General features: G+C 38.8%; 1 protein-coding gene across 3 annotated transcripts in view; it reads right to left on the minus strand.

Annotated features, from left to right (window-relative positions):
* The window catches only part of ACOX3 (acyl-CoA oxidase 3, pristanoyl), a 34,943-nt gene extending 13,639 nt beyond the window's left edge, over positions 1-21,304 (minus strand). For 2 of the 3 annotated variants that reach the window (XR_015258418.1, XM_086746596.1), the window contains exons 1-9: positions 21,050-21,304; positions 18,453-18,626; positions 17,249-17,482; positions 16,149-16,220; positions 14,606-14,695; positions 12,544-12,687; positions 11,623-11,711; positions 1,839-1,935; positions 1,307-1,489 (exon numbers count right to left, since the gene is read on the minus strand). Coding sequence is in view for 2 of the 3 variants with exons in the window: in XM_086746596.1 (XP_086602722.1) it covers positions 1,307-1,489; positions 1,839-1,935; positions 11,623-11,711; positions 12,544-12,687; positions 14,606-14,695; positions 16,149-16,220; positions 17,249-17,482; positions 18,453-18,620 (1,077 nt within the window). In the remaining variant the exon portion in view is untranslated. Of the gene's footprint in view, positions 1-1,306; positions 1,490-1,838; positions 1,936-11,622; positions 11,712-12,543; positions 12,688-14,605; positions 14,696-16,148; positions 16,221-17,248; positions 17,483-18,452; positions 18,627-21,049 lie in introns of those variants that run through there. The other variant, XM_086746597.1, reaches the window with a different exon arrangement.
* Positions 21,305-21,404: the final 100 nt, after the last annotated feature.

Below are 21,404 nucleotides of genomic sequence, written 5' to 3' on the forward strand. Positions count from 1 at the left end.
ACTTTCTTCAAATTAGAAAACTGTTTTACGGAGAAGAGAACTTAACAATAACCATCTACAAACATAATTAAGCGTAACTACTCTATACAGAAATTACAGTTACATTATTCTAGTTCATGCATTTTATGCATTTGTGATAAACATTCTGTTAAACCAGTGCAAAAGTTCACCGAAGCTCTGGGGACCAACAACATATTTTTGCCCTATGTTTATACAATGTCTGGCATGCCAGGGTCAGTCATGATTCATGTGTTTCTTCAGCACCAACATGACAGAGGTTGTAATTGTTTCACTTGCTTGTTCATCTCTGAATTAATGCTGGTTGCATTCTGTGAAAAGAACCCACAGTGTTGGGAAGTAGAGAAAAAAGCATCACTGCTGCTCCATGCAACTTTAAGCCCATGAAGGGGAAGAGAAATTGCTTGAGGAGGCTTTTGTGGTAGAGCAAGAAGGGAATGAGGAGAGACGTTCAGCAAGCAGAGCCCACAGAACCAGCCAAAACCAAGAAAAATTGAGAGACTCGAAAAACAGTTGGAAGCAGACCCTGGCTTACTCAGAAGAGATGCAAAGAAGGCACCTTTTACCAAACTGTATAAACCCATGAAATCTTTTAAAGTTGCAAGTTTTAAAGTTGCAAGTGCAAACCTGGAAAGAAGCACCCATTTTGCAAGGAAAAACTTGGCAGGTTTATTTTCAGCACTTCTTGTATATTAACCTTTCTCATTCAGCAGATCTGAGTTGTCTCTATTTCAGTTACCCTACATACTCTCATTTTATTTTTTTCAGAGCAAAAGGTGCTTTTCATCTGCATAATCTGCAGAAAAACATTGGTTACATTCCTCTCAAAATCAGCACTAGCTTCAGACTTCACCATAATGCATGTCATTGATTTCTATACTTTTAAGGAATAAAGGCTAAAAAATTTGCATAGCAGCAAAAGAAACACTGATATTTTTAAACAAGTACTGGTTTCTATATCTACAGTACCTTCACATGTGCAGAGAAGACAGTCTTTCTCTGAAAAGGTTACTATTTTAGAAAAGAAATGTTTCTAGGTACTTCAGAGAAAGATTAATATTTTGGATTTTGCTATTCCAAGAACTTATGTCAAGTCTGATCACACCAGAAGAAGTGTAAGAAGGCCTTAAGCTGGAATGAACCCCCACAGCTGCATGGGAATGAGACGTCAAATGACACAGACAACTTTATTTTCACTAACTTCAGTGCTGCTGTTTTGATCTGCAGAAGCTCTGAATCTGAGTTTCATTATATGAACCTCTGTAGATGTGAACTCCAAAGTATTTACCTGTGTTTGGTATTCAAGAACAGGTATTTCCTCTTCATCAGTTGGTCCAAACTGACGGCGAGCTGCTGAGAAGCGAATGGCTATCGATAAGGCAAGCTTTAAATTGGTCGTGGAAACTGCTGTGATCAGAATTCTTCCCATGGACAAGGATCCCAGAGCTGCACTAAAACGCTCTTTAACGTTCTGAATGAATAAAAGGCACAGACTGAGTGGTGAAGCTATCATTTCATTTACCTTCCCCATAAGAATGAGACATTCAGGCAAGTTTCAAAGTAGTTTCTCTGAACTACTTTGGGATCAGTGAGGCGGTGCAAAGAGCAAGATGTCAGTAAATTCAGTATGGTGTGTTGAGACATCTCTGAAAGGCAATTAAAAAAACAGCATTCACGTGAAATCACCAACAGCCTTACTTAAGTCAAGACATCTAGTACTTCCCAACATGAGTGGCCCATGCTCTCTCTCTTAACCTACTTATACCTTTGTCTATTTAATTAACAGCAACGTATTAATGAAACAGAATGTTGATTCATACCTTGATTGAACTTGAGTACTTCCCTTCAGCTGTGACATCTCCAGCTACATTCAGTATGTTTTGTTTAGGTATCCTGACATTGTGGAACATGGCAAATCTGTTTAAATAAATACAAAAGCTTTGTAAAATCTATCTCAACATAGTCTGAGCTGTTATTATAAAAAAAGGTCACAACAAAGACACAATTGCACAATGACGTCAGGTATATCAGTGACCTGAAAACAGCAGGCATCAAGTGGGGTAGTTAATTTTAGGAGACTATGCCTGGGAGAACAAAGGCTTTCAGATTCAGGCCAGCAGACGAAATTCAAGATGGAAAATGATTTGTTATCACTCTTTAACTTCAGTTTGTTTTCAAAAATAAAGACGATGCTTAGAAAAAAAACAAAATAAGCACTTCATTCACTCTAGGAGATTGTTTCAGAATCTTCATAGGTAAAGAGGTAAACAACTAGTGAAAGAATGAGCAACATATTCTGTTTGAGCGGAGGGACAGGTAAAGTTACTTGTTAGACACCTTACACACCAGCAGTTTGACAGACACTTTCACTGACAACCCAGAAACCTGAGCTGAATTCTCAGTCTGCATGAGTTTAGGTAAGTTACTTTTCTTGCTATCTCAGCTACTGAAAATCCTGGGAAGATGAACAACTTCCTCTCCTGCTTAGAGCCTGACTGGGTCATTCTGACTCCTAATAATTCACTGCCACAATGATGCTGAACCACCTGCTTTACTGATGTGTTGTTCAGTTCAGTCTGGAAACTGCTTCAGCATAGAGACACTATATACTTTTATGAGTCTGAAATACAGATCTGTGAAGATCATTCATGTTATTGCAATACAAATGAGGACATAGCTGAAACAGTGCCCTGAGAAGGAACTGAATGGAGAGTTTTCCTTTGTTTAAACTCAAACTAAGATTTCTGTTCCCTGGAATGAGGCATCTTAAAGAGAGCAAGATAACCTTTTCTAAATTGTGGCACCCCAGCAGCAACAAAGAAGAAAGTTGTTGGAATAGGCAGAATATCCTGAGTATTCATATGCTTCAGGAAGAAAGTGTATGAACTGTTTCACCCAAACGGGCAGTACTTGGCACAATAGCAGTAATATCAGCTCCACTCACAAATATCTCACTATCTAAAGCACTTGAAAAGCTGTATTTGTCATCAAAGCAAACTCCTTTTTCCTGCCAATACAGGCTGATCTATTTAATAAGGCTCACGAGAGCCAGGTCTTTCACATTAATAAATTACATAAGGGTTGCATTGCTGCACGTGCTTTAAAATTACGAGTTGTTTCCAAGGAAACATATCTGCATACTGAATTTATTCAGCCTTAGAGATACACAGTATTTTCAGACTTAGCCACAGAGAAAAGCATGCTATCCTGACCGAGAACCAGCTGCTTACTGGCCTTAACCATGCTAAAAACTGCTTTATTAAATGCCAGCTTCTTTGTAATAGAACCAAATTCAGAATTTCCAAAAATCTGATTTCAATCTTTGTTAATATTTTTTTCATATCACTGAAAATAAAAAAAAAACCTCATTCAAAAAAGATCTTTTGGTTAAATTCACATTCTCTGCTCCCTATACCCCAAACAAAATCCATCACAACTAAAACTGTACAGCTACTCCAATATTTTAAAGCAATAGCGTGCATGTTAAATAGAATTTGAAGTTTTTTATTATTATTACTCACTACCTTAATTACAGGAGAGTGTGTGGCAAGGTTTAGGTCCCTAGTTTAGCAGTGTCTCTTCCTAGTTACTGTACATCCATAGAACTACAAGAAGGTGCTTCCTCCTAGGAGCTTACAACCCAAGCATAAGGCAAGAAGCTACAAATGTGTTCAAACAAACAGTGAGGTAGACACGAAACACTGAAAAACACTTTCTTGATATGATACCTGCCAGTCACAGCACATTGGCAACTAAGCACTGCCATTTTTTTATAAGTCACTACAGCAAATGAGCATTTTAAGGAGGAATCTGAGTGATGAAAGTAAGAAAGCTTCACGGGTATTTATAAAGGATCCCTCCCATGTAGCAAAAGATGCATGGAAGAAAGCAATGAAACATTATTTTAAAAATATATTGAATGAGTGATAAAACCAGAAATCATAAGAGAGACTAAAGGAAGAGCTGACCTAACAGAGAGACAATAAAGTCTTTGGGGAACAGATTAGGAAGAAATTTCAAAGAGCTCCAGCTCTTGAGCCTTCTCTTTGGAAATACATATCTGTAGCACGTTTAGTCCCATGTGTGATGAACAGTAAGATTCGTAGTAGTAATGACAACGAACGAGATGGCAAATTGTCCTTTTGTGTTTTACACTGCAGTGATTAGCTTAATTTATTCAGCAAAGCTGTGCAATTGTAGAAAATTATTTATATGGGCATGTGCTTGAAACTAGAGTTCTTAAAAAGCAAATTCAAATCTACTAATACATAAATTTATATACTAATAACCCACTTCTATGAAATCCAAGCCCACTAATATTGAACATGTGGCAAATACGTGCCAGCAACATGGCTTCCAAAATGACCTAAACAGTTTCACCCACTTTCACCTGTTGTGATAAAAGCCCAAATGGTTAAATCTAGAGGAAACCTTTTGTTAGAGAGACACAAATTTTGATTAAAAACTACATATATACTCTTCTTATAATAAATTTTTTCACAGCTAGTGAACCAGAATACTAAATTTCCAATCGTTATACAACAATCTATTTTCTTAAAATGAAAGTTTTTGAAAGTTTAGGTTTTTTCCTCCATATTGTCCACTGCAGAGACATTATTTCATTCTTCTTCTGTAACCTGCTATCAAAATAAACACATACAAGATGGCAAAACCTTTAAGAAGCAAAAGACAGAGACAGAACTAGCAATTAAACATCACCCAGAAAATTCCCATGCATAAAGAAATAAGATATATTGCCTATAAACACCAGTGTTGAAAATAAAAGCAGAACCTTACAGGACCTGGCAGTTAGGGCGACCTTGTGAGATCACTGCCAACTGCTGTTACGCTCCTTCTTCAAGAACTTTGCTATTTGAAATTGTTAGACATACTGGCCAGTTTGAACTTGATATCGGAACATATTAAAAATAAATAGTAAGATTTAATGAAGTCAGCGATCACATTTCTAATGGTTATTAGCCCAGAGAGCATAGTGAATAGACAGAGACCATATCTGTCAACACATTTAGGGGAAAAATATCCTTAAAGAATTGTAAAAATATCTTACAACAACGGAACTGAATACACAGTCATGCGGATACCATGTACCAGCAGGTTTGGAAAATGGTTAAATTTCACATGGTGATGACGAGACCATAGGTTTGAAAGCTACCCGACTTATGGCCTCTTCTGCACAGCAGATAGTGTGACTGAGAGTAAGACCTCTCAGCAAGAAAGACAGATAGCTGTCACTTTAAATATACATTATAAGGCTCTATAGCAATGTGCAATTTTTGCATCATCTACCCACAGGTTAAAAAAACCTGTATCTCATAGACTTCTACCTGGATTAGCTGAGCAAAGCACTGTTCCAACAGCAGCATTCTTGTTTGGGTTCCTTGGCCAGTAGGTTAGAGAACATTCCAAGCAAAGTTAATCCTACCGACTTTAAATCATGCAATAGCAATTCATCTGGTGCACAGTAATGCTGATAAAAAAAAGGAGCAGCTGGAAAAATGACAAGCTCCTTTTGCCAATACTAAATTAATAAGCTGTTACCTATAGTACAAATAGCTCAAACTTGCTTTGCTGAATTTCAGACTCACTACAACCCCTTTCCTGACAGCTTTGGTTATTGACTATGTTAGAGACGGCACAGCGACGGTTCCTTCAATCCTTCCAGCCAGAAACAGAAAGCAGGTGAATGGTATTGGAAGGCTGCAAGTCAAGCGATCTCACGGCTGTTTATGGGAAACTGTAAACCTTGGGAAGAATAACATTTCAGAGGTTTGGTGAAAAACTTAGAGAAGGAAAGAAGACAGCCACATATTCCAGACTGAAACTCAGGAAACGTTAGAATGGAGAAGAGTTACAGAGAAGCTGGGGAAAACTGCAAGGCAGTATGTCAGCTCTAGTTTCCACAATCAAGGCTCTAACCTAAGAATGCAGCTCTGTAACAGTAATGATCAGTAAAAATTATAAAACAATATAGCATTTTATAGGCCTCCTAATCCTATCTTAATGGACTTCACAGACACACAAAGACGCACTCACCCTAGAGTTCTTATAGTCTAAGTGCCAATCTTGCAAGGAGTTCTGGATGTGCAGACTCCTGCCACCGTCAAGAGCTGACAGAGCTCTGCTAAAGAAGAAAAATAGAATCATAGAATGGTTTGGGTTGGAAGGAACCTTCAAAGGTCATCTAGTCCAACCGCCCTGCAAGGAACAGGGCCATCTCCAACTAGATCTGGAACAAATACGTTGTTTGAAGTTCACTGCAGACACAAAGATGCATGGCTGCATTTCTGTGGGTGATAAAACAAATGAATCTGCCTTCCCCCATTAGCACCATCAAGTGCCTGTCAGTGTGACAGGCATTGCAGTGACCTGGCTATGGTTACACAGTTTTGAGGTACATGTGAGTGACAAAAATGAGGGGATAAGCAGCACTCTTTAGCACTCAATGTGACTACATTTTAGCAATACGCACAGCACTGTATGTACCCATAAAGTGTCTAATCTTGACTGTAGAAATTAAGTGGAGAGGGCAAAACTGGGAAATATCAATGATTCCACTGGAAAATCACTGTTTTGACTTAAATTGCAAATCTGCAAAGTGAGTCTTACACAATACTTGGTTTAACTGTGAAAGTGGCACCGTTCACAAGGATTGAATCATAGAATCATAGAATGGTTAGAGTTGGAAGGGACCTTCAAAGGCCATCTAGTCCAACCCCCCTGCAAGGAGCAGGGACATCCCCGACTAGATCAGGTTGCTAGGACTGAAGGATTGACGGTACTGTATTCAGATAATGTAAGTACTGGTACAAGCATTTTAAACATATATTTTTATTTTATAGCTGCTTCATTACTATTGCAATTGTTTGTGAGTCTGGTCAGAGGCTGCAAGACAATAAAAATGTCAAGCAAGCATAAGCGTGTTTATTTGAGAAGCAGGACTGATTCCTACACTTGCTTTCTTATTCACATCTCTATACTTCCCCTTTCTCTGTACTGGAACAGCCTCTTCTGTGGCCTTTCAGTGAACCAGGCCTGACAAACAATCTGGTTGAAGACAGACAAATTTGGGGGTTTTTTTTGTCAGATTGGTTTTCAGGCAGTTCCAGTTCCCTAACTTGAGTCCCCTACACAGCTACACAAACGTCTGTCCCAGCACAAAGAAAAAAGCAGTGTAGGAATAGAAGCAAGCAACCAAAGAAGCTGAGTACGGGAATTATCTTCACCAAACTACTGCTTCAGATTGTCAGATAAAGCTCCAAGAGACCATTTAGGCTTCAACTATGTATTATAGCTCCTATCTTCGTGGCAACATAACTGCAACCATTGCAAAATCTAAATAAGAGTTAAGAGGATAAATACTAGGAGACAAAAACCCTTTGAAGGACTAGATTTTCATTTTTTCTACCCTTAAACTACCAGTAGCTGAATCTTAATGTATTATTGGCATTGATACTGAAATAGTAAAGAAGAAAAAAAAATGGATTAACCATTTAAAAGTCATCTGTAAAGGCTTGGAGGCTGTGTGTTATATGCCGTCTTCGCCAATATACAAGGAATTGTAGTGAGGGCTTTAAGAACCTGCAATCTCTTTCCAGGAGTGATTCTTTTACATAATTTATTGCTTTTCTGCCCAATAAATCCCCTTTACCAATTTCCTCTTGGGTCTTTTGTTTGTTCTCAGGATCCAGAAAACTGAATCTGGCCTCTGTGATTGCCAGAGAACATGCTGAATGTCTTAGCATGTCGTATGTGCGGAGAAATTGATCACATTTTAACTGCACATGAAAGGTCATTAAACAACTAATAAAAATCCTTAGTTTTCCAAAGTTCATCATTACAATTAGTTACAGCTAACAATTCTCCTTCCTCTACAAAGATCCTTTTCTGCCCTACACACAATTCTATTAAATAAATGGTTTTCTGTCTGGTAGTGGTTTGCTACATCTGTGATAGCTTCATTTCACTAGTTCCTTAAAAACCCTATAGGTTTTGTCTGCTGAACAAACTGTATACACATTATCAGTAGGTACAGCTGAACGAGCTCAAAGTATGTTTTACAAGGACAGGCACGTTAAGCACCACTTCAGGAACACAATTACAACTTATTTTCAAACTCTTCCCCATGCAGATTCAGTTGGGCATCGGTTCTGTTTCTGGAGTGGGGAAAGCAGCAATTTGCTCTAGTTACAACTGGAGATGAAACTGGCTCACCACTGATTCAGTGGCAATCATTTACTGACGTGCACTGCAGCAATGGGTAATTTTGGTAAAGTGACATTAGCCAGGGTAGACAAAAAAAAAAAACCCAAACAAACCACAAACGCACATCAGCACTTAGCCAAGCTCTTGCTTTATGTTCCTTCTTTTATGCCTGCTGTGCATTTTATTGAAAAGTCCCTGGATCCCAAATACCCAGAGTTTTTTTGGTGGCTGTTTTTTTTCCACAGTTACTTCCATTTTGGGACCTCAGTACACAGCACATTTCAAAGACTGCCAGAGCACTAGCAACAGGTGGGCATTTTTATATTATAAAAATAAAGACTGAAGCACTTGCATCCCCTGGTGGCAGTCTGTCTTATTTTTTGGTAACAAAACACAAGCCAGTCTAAACTCTCCATAAGAAAAACTGGAGCTCTATTTGTAAACATTTATGTACTGACTATACAAATTGTTGTAAATGACAGAGAGAAATAAAAATATTTTAAAATTTTAAAGTTATTTCATCTTTTCTGTCAAGGCAGCTTAGTTACAAAGACTTGCAAAACTAATGTGATTTTTTGACATTCCAATTATGAAGCTATGATAATTATTTGAAACGACAGACTTAGAAGTAGCAGGCTAGTCAATTGGATTTACACTGCAAAAATTCCCACATTACTTCTGAAATTCTTTCTCTTACTGAAAGCATTGCACTCTGCATTAGCAGGAAGCCAGCCTTCAGCCAAACGACCCAAGAGATTAATTGTTTTTGAAAGCCAGAAGGGATAACTACAATCACCTACTCTGTTCTCTTACATAGTATAAATCAATGGCATTTTCTAAGGAAGCTCTGGAATTTCTTCCCTGTGTCCTACATAAGTGTGCAGAAGCTTAACTGTACTCATATTGAAAATCAGTAGCATAAATTTCTTGAAGTACAGGAACAAAATCTGACATCGCTGCCACAGATGTCAGACTCTCGTCTTCACTCTGACCCTTGACCCTGAGTGCAACTGCATGGAAATGCATCTGATTTACTAAGTGCCTATGGCAGTTGAACCACACTTCACACAAACATCCAAAAAACTGGCAAAGCATGTGGTAGAGACTAATACTTTTAGTCACAAGATCATGGAACATTTTCTCATCACAACTTACAAAGGCGCACAAGAACTGCAGGCGGTGCTTTCTCTGGGACAAGCTAGGATAGAAGATTACTAAACTGCTTAGTAGAACACCTTGACAAGGCAGTGTCTGGCGGCCTAGGAAGAAACATCTCCCTGCGAATCCTGGCATCTTGCAGATCACGCAACCAACAGTCCACTTGCTACAGCAGCACAGCTTGTTGTCTCTGCAAACAATGCAGAGCTATGAAACTGCGATCTCTCCAGTCCCCATCCAGGCCCTCGTGCACCTCTGAGAAGCCATGTGTACAAGTCCTGACATTTTTGACAGCTCAGTGTGAGCGGGAAGGTTGCAAAGGGAAACCTAGTTCTCTACTTCTTGCGAACAGTGTTGGCATTCAGCCTCAGACCTCTCCAAAGACAACAGCTGAGGTAGATCACAAACATAGGCTCCTACAGTTTTCAGGTGAATGAAGGTATCTTTGGGCTCCCTCAATCCCTCCAACCTAGCCTGCAGGTGCTATCTTAGACGTAACCTTTCTAGTACAGGGACTGTCTTAATCCATATTCGGAGAATCCATACTCATGAATAGGGCTCCCCAGGCATTGCTGTTAGTAGAAAATAAAAAATATTTTTTAAAAGCAGCATATGCAAGGTAAACAGAAAGATTAGAACATCCCATGATTACTTTAAATGACATGTGATGTCATAGACAAGAGATTTCATTGGCCATTGAGATAGGAAGTTATTGATGTATCTTATTTACAGTGTATTATAATTTCAAATTATTCAGTTATTACCAGTATTTTAAGCAATGCTCTGTTTTTTCCCAGTAGATCAAAGGATCATGGATTTTAAAATTCTGTGCATTTTGATGTTATGTGACAAGCACACAGTTATTTGATATCCATACTCTCAACAGAGCATACTTACACATGCTCTTACACATAGCATGCTTTAAATAAATACACAAACATACAAATTGTACATGAAATTCAGCATGCTCTCTTCCTTCCTCATGTTGCACTTAAAACTATGCTACAAATTAAGAATGAACAGCAGAATTTGACCATTTCTACAGAAATATGAAGCTGAATTACATTTAGATTACTCAGGCCCATGTCGCTATGCCATCTGGTGGCTGCTAGCTTGTAATGCAGACGCAGCCAAAAATACCCACCAAAAACCAAATTTCCTTCTTTTCCAGGCATTTTCTCACATCTACATAAATACAAAAGTCAGTGTTATTTTTGCCACTACGGGCTATTTGAGATGTCAGGAGGTGGCTGGTACAGACAACAAACTATAGAAGACCTATAACCTTCTGGAAAGCTGGTCAAAGCCATTACATCCGAAAGCAGAACACCTTAGCACACCTATACTTTGTTTAGTGCAATGACATGTTATGAAGGACAACACATGTATCTGTAATGAACTGAATCAAGAGAGAGAGGTAAATTTGAGCCATAAAGAAGTAACACCTCCTTCCCTTACTGTTTTAGGTCTCTGTCTTCACACAGAGCTATGTAACTAATACAGGGGTTTAAATAATAATTTTTACATAATGGCTGTTTTAATCAGTTTCCCCACTGTGTCTCCTCCCTATCAGATGCCTTTAGTTAGCAGATACACAGTAAGAATCTTGGAGGCTATGACTCAGAAATGCAGCCCAGGTACTTTTTTATTTCAACTGTACATAGAGAACACAGGAAAAAATAACTAACTTTCTTCTTCTCTTTTGCAGATGATTAGACCAGAAATCCCACGGTTTAAACAAGGTATCTAGTTTCTCTTCTGGGCCTCATTAATCTTACACCTTTACTGTAAACCTTGTCTGTGTACCTCCATCAGCCTTTCTGTGGGCTGGAAATCAACAAGCAAAATAATCAAGGGTTTGCACTCAGATGGGTGGAGAGACTGATGTGCCTTTTCTCAGAACTTCACAGATTTATTTATTATTTTTTCATTATTATTGTTGCAGCATCTATGACTCCAATAATACTTGGGGATATTCACAGAGTATCAGTGGCACTTCATATTCTAAAAGTGCAAGAAGCAGAAAGACTATGGTTACTCAGATAGAAAATACTGAAATTCAAGATTCTTCAATCTGGGTTGGTTTTTTTTCAGAAATATCAACAACTTAAAACCACTAGCGAATACCTCAGAAGTAAAGACAGAACTGATACAGGAGGACAATTGCCCCACTACAGTGTGATATGATGAAGAATGTTTCCTCATTCAAATGGATTCACTTACCCATTATCCAGCCCATTCTGCCCAAGTTTCTTTCCTATGTCACCTACCATCACACCTGGCATTGGTAGGAGAGTTTTTGTATCTCGAATCTGCATAGAAGTGGAATTAAACATTATTTCAGTTGAGAAACAGTCAAAGTTATTGGTTTAACTTTTCAAACAGTGAAAATATTCCCAATAATTCCCCTTGTATTCTGCTGTTAACGCTAAAGAAAGTTCTCTTTTTCCAAGCAAGTAGTCCTGGATGTACCTTATAGTTATGTATTCTTTCATTCAGGACATAGATCCCTTAATAAAAATTACTTTGGTAATGTGACAATAATTACATTCCTGTGTTAAATAACTTTAACACTGGTGACTGCTATCATCAGACTAGCACTGAAACCTTCTTCAGGTGTACACAGACAATCAATTGAACTTTTATGTAATTATCAGCTTTGAGATATTCCATGATTTTGTAATAAATTCTGCTGAGTCTGCAACTAGTTCATTTTACTACGTACAACTTTTCTACTGCATCATCATATTTTCTAATGTCTTTAATTTTACAAGCCAATCTCTGTGGTAGAAGCTTGCAGATTTCACGCAGCACACATGCTGTAGCTTGCAGCACTGGCAGACATAAATCATTTTAAGTCTTACTGAAGACTTTCAGGACTTCATATAGCATAGGTTAGTTCTAATAATATAGATAGTCTGATAATCTGGAGGCTTTTCAGCTTTTTTGGTTTTTTTTAGAAGTTTTTGCAGAAAACTGACAGAAAACTGGCTGCACAACTATCACAAAACCACCAAACATTTAAAAACAGTACACTTGTTACAACTGCAGTAAATGTTGAAACAATAGCATAACAGGAAAACTTCAATTTGAATCCATTTCTCCCATAAAGAAAAAAAAAAAATTGCAGTATTTCTATCCTACCTGTACAATAAAGGAATGTAACCCTTGGCATTGTCCATCAGGAGTATAGAGCTGGGCATACACAACTGCATGAGTGGCGTGTTTCCCCATATTGCCAACCCAGAACTTGGCAGCTTCAAAGTCAGGAGTATTGATGATAAATTCCTGTAGCCAGCAAAGAAAGGAGTAAATGGTAGAAACCACAAAAATCAACACGTAGCTATTTTGCTTTTTGTTTCATCACCATGGTAACGTTTTCAAAACGTCCACTAACTGCCAGGGTTTCACTCTGTCCTCAGCTCCTGTAGCTAGGAAAAACATAGAGCTGAAAAAGTTAATCACTTCATTGTACAGCCTGAAATTAAGCCTTTCAACTGCTCATTTAAGTGGTTAAAAAAATGAAAGTAATGGACTTGGAAGCACTTCCTAGATCTTAGGTTAAGCTGAGCTGTGTGTCCATGTCAGGGACTGTGAGGGCTGTTCCGGCTCTGAGGGCTGAAACCTATGCAGGGACCACCTCCTCCTTGCGCAGTTTTGTATGGAAACGAATCATTTGACAGTGTAAAAGGCAGCATACTTCCCAGTTTGCACAACTGGGGGACCATGAGTAGTGGGAATTTGGAAGAACACATGTATCCTGAAATTTAGACATAGTTGAGCATTCAGACTTTTAGATTCCAAATAGTGGATGTAAAAGAAGTCTGAACTCAGAGTTACATGATCTTCAGTCACTTTTATTGCAGCACACTCATCACTAGCAAAACATCAAATTTATTTAAATAAACTTTTCATGCCACCAAACTCACAAAGTTGTTGTTTTGGTTTTTTTTTTCTGGAAAGGGATCTGATGATCCATGTTGCATAAATGATCAATGAATTGCAGAATGGAACGCTGTCCTACTGAAGAATATAACATCTTATGTTTCAAACCCGTGATTCTCATTTCTCATTCTTTTGAAGCCACTTCAACGAGCGACATTGTTTGCTGACAGTAACAACAGGCAGTTCTGTATATTACAGTGCAATAAAATGCCACAGTCTTTGCGGAAGATGATGAGCTTACCTTCTTGGGATATAAAATTATACATTTTAAATTCAACTTGGCATAAACCAAGGATGTAGATGACAAAGAGAGAGAGAAAGGTCTATCAGCCTTCTCTCTTAACTTCTATTTTCTTCTCCCTTAATGTAAAACGTCAAAAACGTCATTTACTGAAAAACACGTTAGGACAATTAATTTATTTCCGCAGCAGTGCTGTTTTCAGAAAACAAATTATGAATAGTAAGCAGCATCCTAATGGAAATAGTAGTTTATTATTTTGTTCTTTCAGTCTCTTCAACAGTCTTGTTATCTCTTTTTCGTATTTCTTTTTCTGATTCTCAGGAAATATTCTTCATTGTTGTATATAAAATCTTCATATTTAAAGAAAACAGACAATTTAATCTGTATGTTCCTTAAGAGACACAACAAAGGAGAAGGATGCTATCCTTGTATCATAACCAGAAGCTAAACTAACTACTTGTACAAGAAAACATCAATTTCTGGATTTATTGTAAATATTGATATATAACAGACAACAATTTCACTTCCTTGTATTTTTTTCTGCTGGTATGAAATCACTTTCCTCTTCTTAAGAAGTATTCTGGGTATTAAATGCACAGATTTACAAGAGTCAAAAATACTAACGCAGAAGACTTTGTTTTGAAAACACTGGAAAGCTGTGTGGGAACATGCTTATCTGTTGAAATCCCCACATCTGCCCTTAACAGTATTCTTTGCAGGAAGCCATTTCTTTCTCTTAGAAATCAATGAAGGGGAAGGAGAGTTGTCTCTGAACTGCGGCACCCACAGCACATGAAGTGAGATATACTTGTCTGTTTTGATTTTCTGGAACCAGGGCTCCCCAAAACCACTCTTCCTTCCAATGTAAGTATTTGATTTTTTTTTTTTTTTTTTTTTTACATTTGGAGTTGAACTTCATTCTTTCTTGTTAATCAAAGAACTCCTTGAATAATTCTGTCTTGTAAGCAAATAACAGAGTCTAACAGTGTCAAACATTATTGCTGTGCATTAAGGACTAACCTGAGTGCTACGATCAAATGTGGCAGTAGTCCGTATGCCTTTGGTATTAGTTCCATGGCTGAGCTCAGTCAGAGCAAAACATCCAAAAATCTAAATAAGGAGATATAAGGCACAGTTCAAGACTACTTTATTACAGCAGTTAAAATAGTAAGATTTTAAAATTATTGCAAATACAGCTATTGGAAAGTAACTTGCAATTGCAAGACACCAATTAAATGTAACCCTAAGGCTAGGACATCGTGCCTGCAGTAGGGTAACAGGCACTTTTTCTTTGCTGATGGCTGACTCAGGCAGGCAGGTACAGATTATTACATCCACTAACTAAATTTTCAGCTCTCCGGTTGCATGGTGAAAATCAACAAGTCTGCTTGCATTACAAGCAATTCTGGGAACTCTCAAAGTTCGGATAAAAACAGAATGAGGTTGTTCATTTTCCACACTGCAAATAGCATACACTACTGAAGAAGATAAATTTATATCAGAACATATACATACACTTGGTTCTCAGCAGCATTTGGAAACACTTCCTGCTTGAAGACACACTGAAACGTGCATACTGGAATCCTTTACCTTAGACTGGTTTGGCCTGTAGTACACACTCTACAGTAGCAAACTTTTGAAAAGTAAGTGAGAATTAAAAAAAATAAAAAAAATAAAAACCCAAACCTGAAGCCTCAGGCAAAATATGTATTCTGACAAACACATATCCTCAGGCTTCTGTGCAGACTGAGTCATTAAAAGAATTCATCCTGATCCTTAACATGGGGCATCAAATCAGAGCTATTTAGCTGTGTATTGCTGTCTACAAGCAGACAGATAAACATAGAATTTCAGAAAAATAAATAAGCAAGGGAGATGAATGGTTGGCAAAAAAAAAGATAAGAAGTGATAAAGAATAACAAAAGCATGAAGCTCAGTTGCAAACATATATATCTTGCAAAATCAAAGAGGTCAAACCAGACACTGAATGTTGCCCACATGGCTAAACGGCACAGACAGGAGAAACTGTTTAGGATTAGCTCCTTCTTTATCAGATAGGCTGCACTTATTCTGCAGGGCACTAGGTCCTGAGTCTCCACTGGACTCTATGTGGTGCTTCTGTGGCATGAACACATTATTATTTTCCATTTTATAGCATTAGAATGGAATATTTATAGCATCTTGGCAAGGGTATGAGTTGCGCAGATTCTGATGTAGATGTGTGAGTGTTTGAGCATGCAAAACTTTCTAGGATATACTCTTAAAGGACTACGGACAGAGACAAACCTGGTGTAGTGTCACCTATACTGCCTTTTGAGAGAAGTACCTAAACTTTGTCTGCATGTTAACTTGGACAGTCTAGAACAGATCCAGGAAGTGGCATCATAGCTAGCAGTGAGGATAGTCAGGGCTCAGTGCTTTAATCTGCTCCTTGAACTTTTCTTTTGCTATTTGGAATCAGCTAGGTACATAACAAGATAAGAAATAACACAAGGGCACACTTAGTGCCACGGTTCTGATGGTACCAAGTTCTCACAAGTTATTAAAAAAAAAAAAAAATTACCTCCATGCTATAAATCTGTTTCACAAAGTCTGTAAATCTCTTGGAAGCACTCAAAATCGTACCTGCAAATACCTGTAAAACCAGAGAGAGTTATGGATGAAATCAATGACTCCATGATAGAAAGCACAAACTGCACATGCATAATAATTTGTAATAGTGATGTCCATTAAAGAGACCAGGGAAAGTAGACTGCACAGTAAACTACTACTTAACCTATAGCTGGAAGAGGTAAGTCAGGATTTGATCTTGTCAAGGCTTCTTTACAGAGGATTGAAATTTTCACAGCTCTAACCTGTTCAAGCCTTCATTGCAAACTCTGAAAAATGCTTAATGAGCTCACTTTCCACTTGTCCTTACTGATGTTCCCTTGAGTAAAATAAAACTTCAAGAGTATTATAGTTTGTTTTACTGCAAACGGATTGGGAATTGAAGGTAGCTGCTTCAAGATCAAAAAAAGAACACTTTTTTTAAGCTACCTTCAGTTTTTCTAGATGGATATTCACATAACAAAACTGTAATTCCCAGACCCTCCCCTGTCATATGAACAGCAATAATTAATTCAATTGATACTATTTGCTATGTCAAGTGTTCTCTGAGAGAGTCATCTAGAGAGCAACTGATTAACAGAATCCCGGCCACTGATGTTAATGAGAAACCTTACATGGGTTTTAGTTCCTTCTGGATTCTGCCTTGAATCAACACACTGAGGGTGAGGCAAGGAAGTTTCTGATAGCTGTATCTGTAGCGAAGACATAGCCACCAAATAGGGCCAAACAACCAAGTTCTTTGGCTGCTAATGTCATAGAGGAGTGGACAGAAGAAGGTGGAATGGTAGGCATCAAAATATCTTTCTGTAGCTCTGTCTATACGGCTCCACCTTTACTTTCCAGGTGGCATTTCACTGGAGATGGGACTTAAGGAGAAAGATCTACCAGTGTCACAGCTCTCTGGTTCTTCTGAACAGTTAAACTGAATTTCATTTTTGAAAACAAAGGACTGGGAAAAGATATAGCTTTAATAAAATAGACAGAAAGCAATGGAATTGTGTATTACAAGACCATTTCAAACACAGACCACTATACCTTTTGAATTGTACTTACACCACAATGTAAGAAATACTGGAGACATGGAGACCAATCGTACATTCCTACACAGATCACCATATTAAATATCTTTAATGGGTTCTCCAAGATCTCTTGCTGCGTAAGAAAATCATACTCAAAGAGCCTTTTACAGCGTAGGAATGTCAGCTCCTGATATTTCTCACGAGACAAATCTTCTCCAGGATTATGTGCAAAGAGTGGATCATTTTCCAGAGCAGAGAAGATTCTGTTCTTGAGGGAGGAAAAAAACTGACATGAGAACATTAATCCAAAAGCATTAACAAAACAAGTTAATGTTCTCCTAGGATAATACTAGGCCTCAGACCACAACGATTTTTTAGTAGATGCAAATTTATAAAGCCAAAACTCTAGAGAATTAAAAAAATAAATTTTAATGGTCTGTCATATGTACAGTTCATGCACCTAAATTTTATGAAAGTCCCTTTGCCATGAAGTAATAAGTGTGAGACTGATTCACTCCGAATGTAAGAGTATAATGTATGGTAAAACTTACTTGCTTTTTATAGCAGCTTCATTATTTCACTCTAGGAAGCTGCTGGCAGGATCTAAAGGGCACTGGCCCTCAATCTGAGGGGTTATATTCATTTAGAAATACACCATAATGGGAAAGGCATTAATCTACCACAACTGCTCTGTTCCCAGAAGAAAGCTGAAATGTACTCCATTTAATGGAACCACCATGTGCAGCCATTCAATATGGGGATGTACATCTTTGAATGTTTTAATTTGGAAATTTTTTTTCATTATATGATACACTATAGTATTTTTTAACCTCAGATCCCTGTGTCTTCAAGATATAAAAATCTTCCTAATTGTCTTTCATGTAATTCAGAAAAAAAAAAAATAAAAGCAGTGCCTTAGGGAAAATCTTTTAAAAAAGTTTTTGAAGTCCTTTTCTCCTCTCTGAAGTGAATGACACAGTAAGAAAGAAAAAACCCAGCAGACTTCCTGTGCTGTTCTTTGAAAGGTGGGGTCATTCCTTCTCTCTGTATGGACAACACTATTTGCCCATACAGCTTTGAAACTCCCTCAGACACAAAGCAATTGTGTTTCTTCTATACACTTAAGTGTATCAGTCAGATGCAAAACAAGGCATTTTTGATTTCTCTGACCCACCTTCTAAGATTTTAGTGATTACGGTGAACGTTCAAGATTAGCTTGAAGAAAGTAAGAAGTTTACCTTAAGCTGGATGATATCTTCGCCATCTAGTAACATTGCCATCTCCTTCCAGTTAAAGGAAGCTTTCTTACGATATTTGCAAAGTGGTCCTTTAGGGAAATCTGGTAGCAAAGTATCCCATGAACTTTGGTTGCCAGTGGCTTCTTTCCGATTCAGCGTGGATGCCATCGTTAGCTAAACTGCATCAAACAAGAAAAGATATATCACAAACTGAAGCACTGCAGATGTCTAACTTTTAACAATAAAAAGAAATCAAAAGAGTTGTTAATGAAATACGTATATTTGTTCAAACGTATGAGTACAGTAGTGCAGAGACAACTAAAAGCTTGTGCTTCCATTTTTCTAATTCAACTGGCTTGGTTGAAGCTAAGAAAAAAAAAATGCCTTTGATCAAATATAAATGAATTATATGGTCTTTGTTACTAAAACATGAGCTAAACCTTTTAAAATAAGCAAAATACGGAACAGGGACATCATTGGTTAATATTGCATAATAAGAAAGGGGGGATGAGAAAAAAGATCTATGCAAAAAACCAGCACATCTTAAATAACATAATGTGAATGATTGCTACCTCGCTTCTAAATTAAATGCAAAATAATAAAATATAAAAGCACCCAAACATGCATATAAAGTCTTGTTCACATGTAGGAGATGTCTGTATTATCTCCAGATTAATAGTTAACATTTAAACAACTTAACTAAACGGCCTGTTGGTTATATGTTAAGGTTTGTTTTTATATAACTGAAGTAATGAGCCGTTGCTCTTGCATAAACACAAGACAGAAGACATCAGGGAATGGTAGGAACCCTTTCCTTATCTTCCACTGGTTGAACATGTGAAAGAGTTCAGGAGATAATAAAACATTTATTTCACGTGAATCAATTGCAAGAAACAAATTTCTGTAAAAATCTGCATATTTGCATCTCCTTTGCCTGATGTAATTTTGTCCGGAACTGGGCTAGCTCCCACAGATCCACTTGGCCGTGTGAGCACTACGCTACCTGGTACGTTTGTCCCAGCCATCAGGAGTACGGTGCAGAAATAAATAGATGGCTTTACACAGGGGAAACATAAACACCTCCAGCCCTGTACACTATTCCATTGCTTTGACACGGTGAACACTGAGAATTGTGAAACTACAACAATATCAATATGCTGTCCATCACTAACACTGAACGGAACAGGAGAATGGGACAAGCAGGAGGCCCTGCCTGCAATGGGTCTGTAAAAGAGACAGATTAAACCTGCATAAATGAAGTAAAATAAAACTATCACAGTAGTGACTCCCACAAAACATGTAGGACTATAGCGCGTTTCTCCTACATGGATGATGCAGTTCTGGAAAACTATGCACGTATGCACTTCGCCTAAGTGCCATATTGCCATACTCAAGCATAAATTTTAAATAATACAAAGTATGAACTTTGCAACCATGCTTAAACTTCACTTTTCTTGCTTTCTTCCCTACAGTTAAAAGTCCATGTTGGAGTGCCCTCTGCTGCAACCTGCTCATATCACACCCAGCAATTTCTGTCACTTTATGAAAACGACAGAGGAACAGAAACTGTCCACATTACAACAAGGGGACGGGGTGGAAAAAGCATTTCTCAAAGGCACTGCGAGGATATCCAGGCCCAGAGCTGGCCAAGGGCTCAATACAGACTATGAACGTAATGAAGTACAGAAAACTACTAGTTTGGCATTCCTCTTATTTCGTCACTTTTTTCCTCATAATCTTGATATATCTCCTTGCTATATTTCTTTTCTTTCAATCTAATCCTTTCATGGAGGTAATTTTCTCATTCTGGACAGCAGAGACATAGAGGAAGAGGACTGCAGGACAGCATTTCTGCATGTGACTTCCAAATCTGTTCCAGGAAGGTGCAGTTCCAGCACGGAGCAACCCGTTTGGAAAGAAAAGAGGGAAAGGGGGGTGGGGAGAGGCATTAAGAAAGAGCATTTCAGCCTGAAACCAAATAAGCAGGCATTACTCTTCTAACTGGAAAACAGGAAAATTAGGCAGAAGTTCAAGGCTTCTGGCTTGGCACAGAGAAAAATTTACATCAAAATACTGCAGTTATTGCATGTAACTTTATTTACATTGCAAATCAATGAGCTCGCTCAAATGAGAAAACGTAAGAATTCATAAAAAAGGATCTGGTACTTAAAAAATTTTACGATTTCTCTCTCATCACACAACGTTTCGATATAATTCGGTTCTGAGAAAACAGCCGCAAAACTCATCAGGAAACCAAACCAGGCAGTGACAACAGGAAAGTAAGAAAGGACCGCCCCGAAGCACAACCTCAGCGTTCACGTCAGCCTTGCGCTGACACTCTGAAACCCGCACGGGCACCCGGCAGTAAGAAACAACGCAGGCTGCCTCTCAGCTTGCTGAGCGCTGCCGCGGAGTCACCGCGATGTGCCCCGCTGCCAGTAACTCCCGCTCGCGTTGCACCCTTACTCTGTCACAAACACCACTACTCGCAAACGCAGAGCCTCTAGAAAATAAAATAAAAAGCTACTGATGGCAGTTGCCTACAGAAAGACAACGCCGGAGAGGATAAAGGCAGCAGCGCTCACAGCGACACAGACCTTCCTCAGACAAAAGCCACCAACTCGGTGAAAATCCCCCGGCCTCTGTGCGCTCCGGGGAGCAGCCGGTAACCGGTATTTTGCACCTGCAGCGCGGCACCGCAGCAGCTTCTCACCGCGCTCCACGGGCCGGCAGGCCCGGCTCCCCGGGTTGGGCTGGGCTGACAGCAACCGATTCCCGCCCGTCCGGGCCGCAGCTGTGGCGCCCTGAGGCGGAGAGCCGGCCGCCGCCGCCCCGGCCCGTGGTGAGGGGACGCGGCCCCCGCCTGCGGCCGCCGCCTGCGACCGCCACCTTCTCCTCCTCAGGAACTGACGCGAACAACCTGCGACGCGCCTCGCCCCGCCTGCTTCCCCC

This window comes from Chlamydotis macqueenii, chromosome 4 (genome assembly GCF_036417535.1).
Source record: "Chlamydotis macqueenii isolate bChlMac1 chromosome 4, bChlMac1.mat, whole genome shotgun sequence".
Classification (NCBI taxonomy): Eukaryota; Metazoa; Chordata; class Aves; order Otidiformes; family Otididae; genus Chlamydotis; species Chlamydotis macqueenii.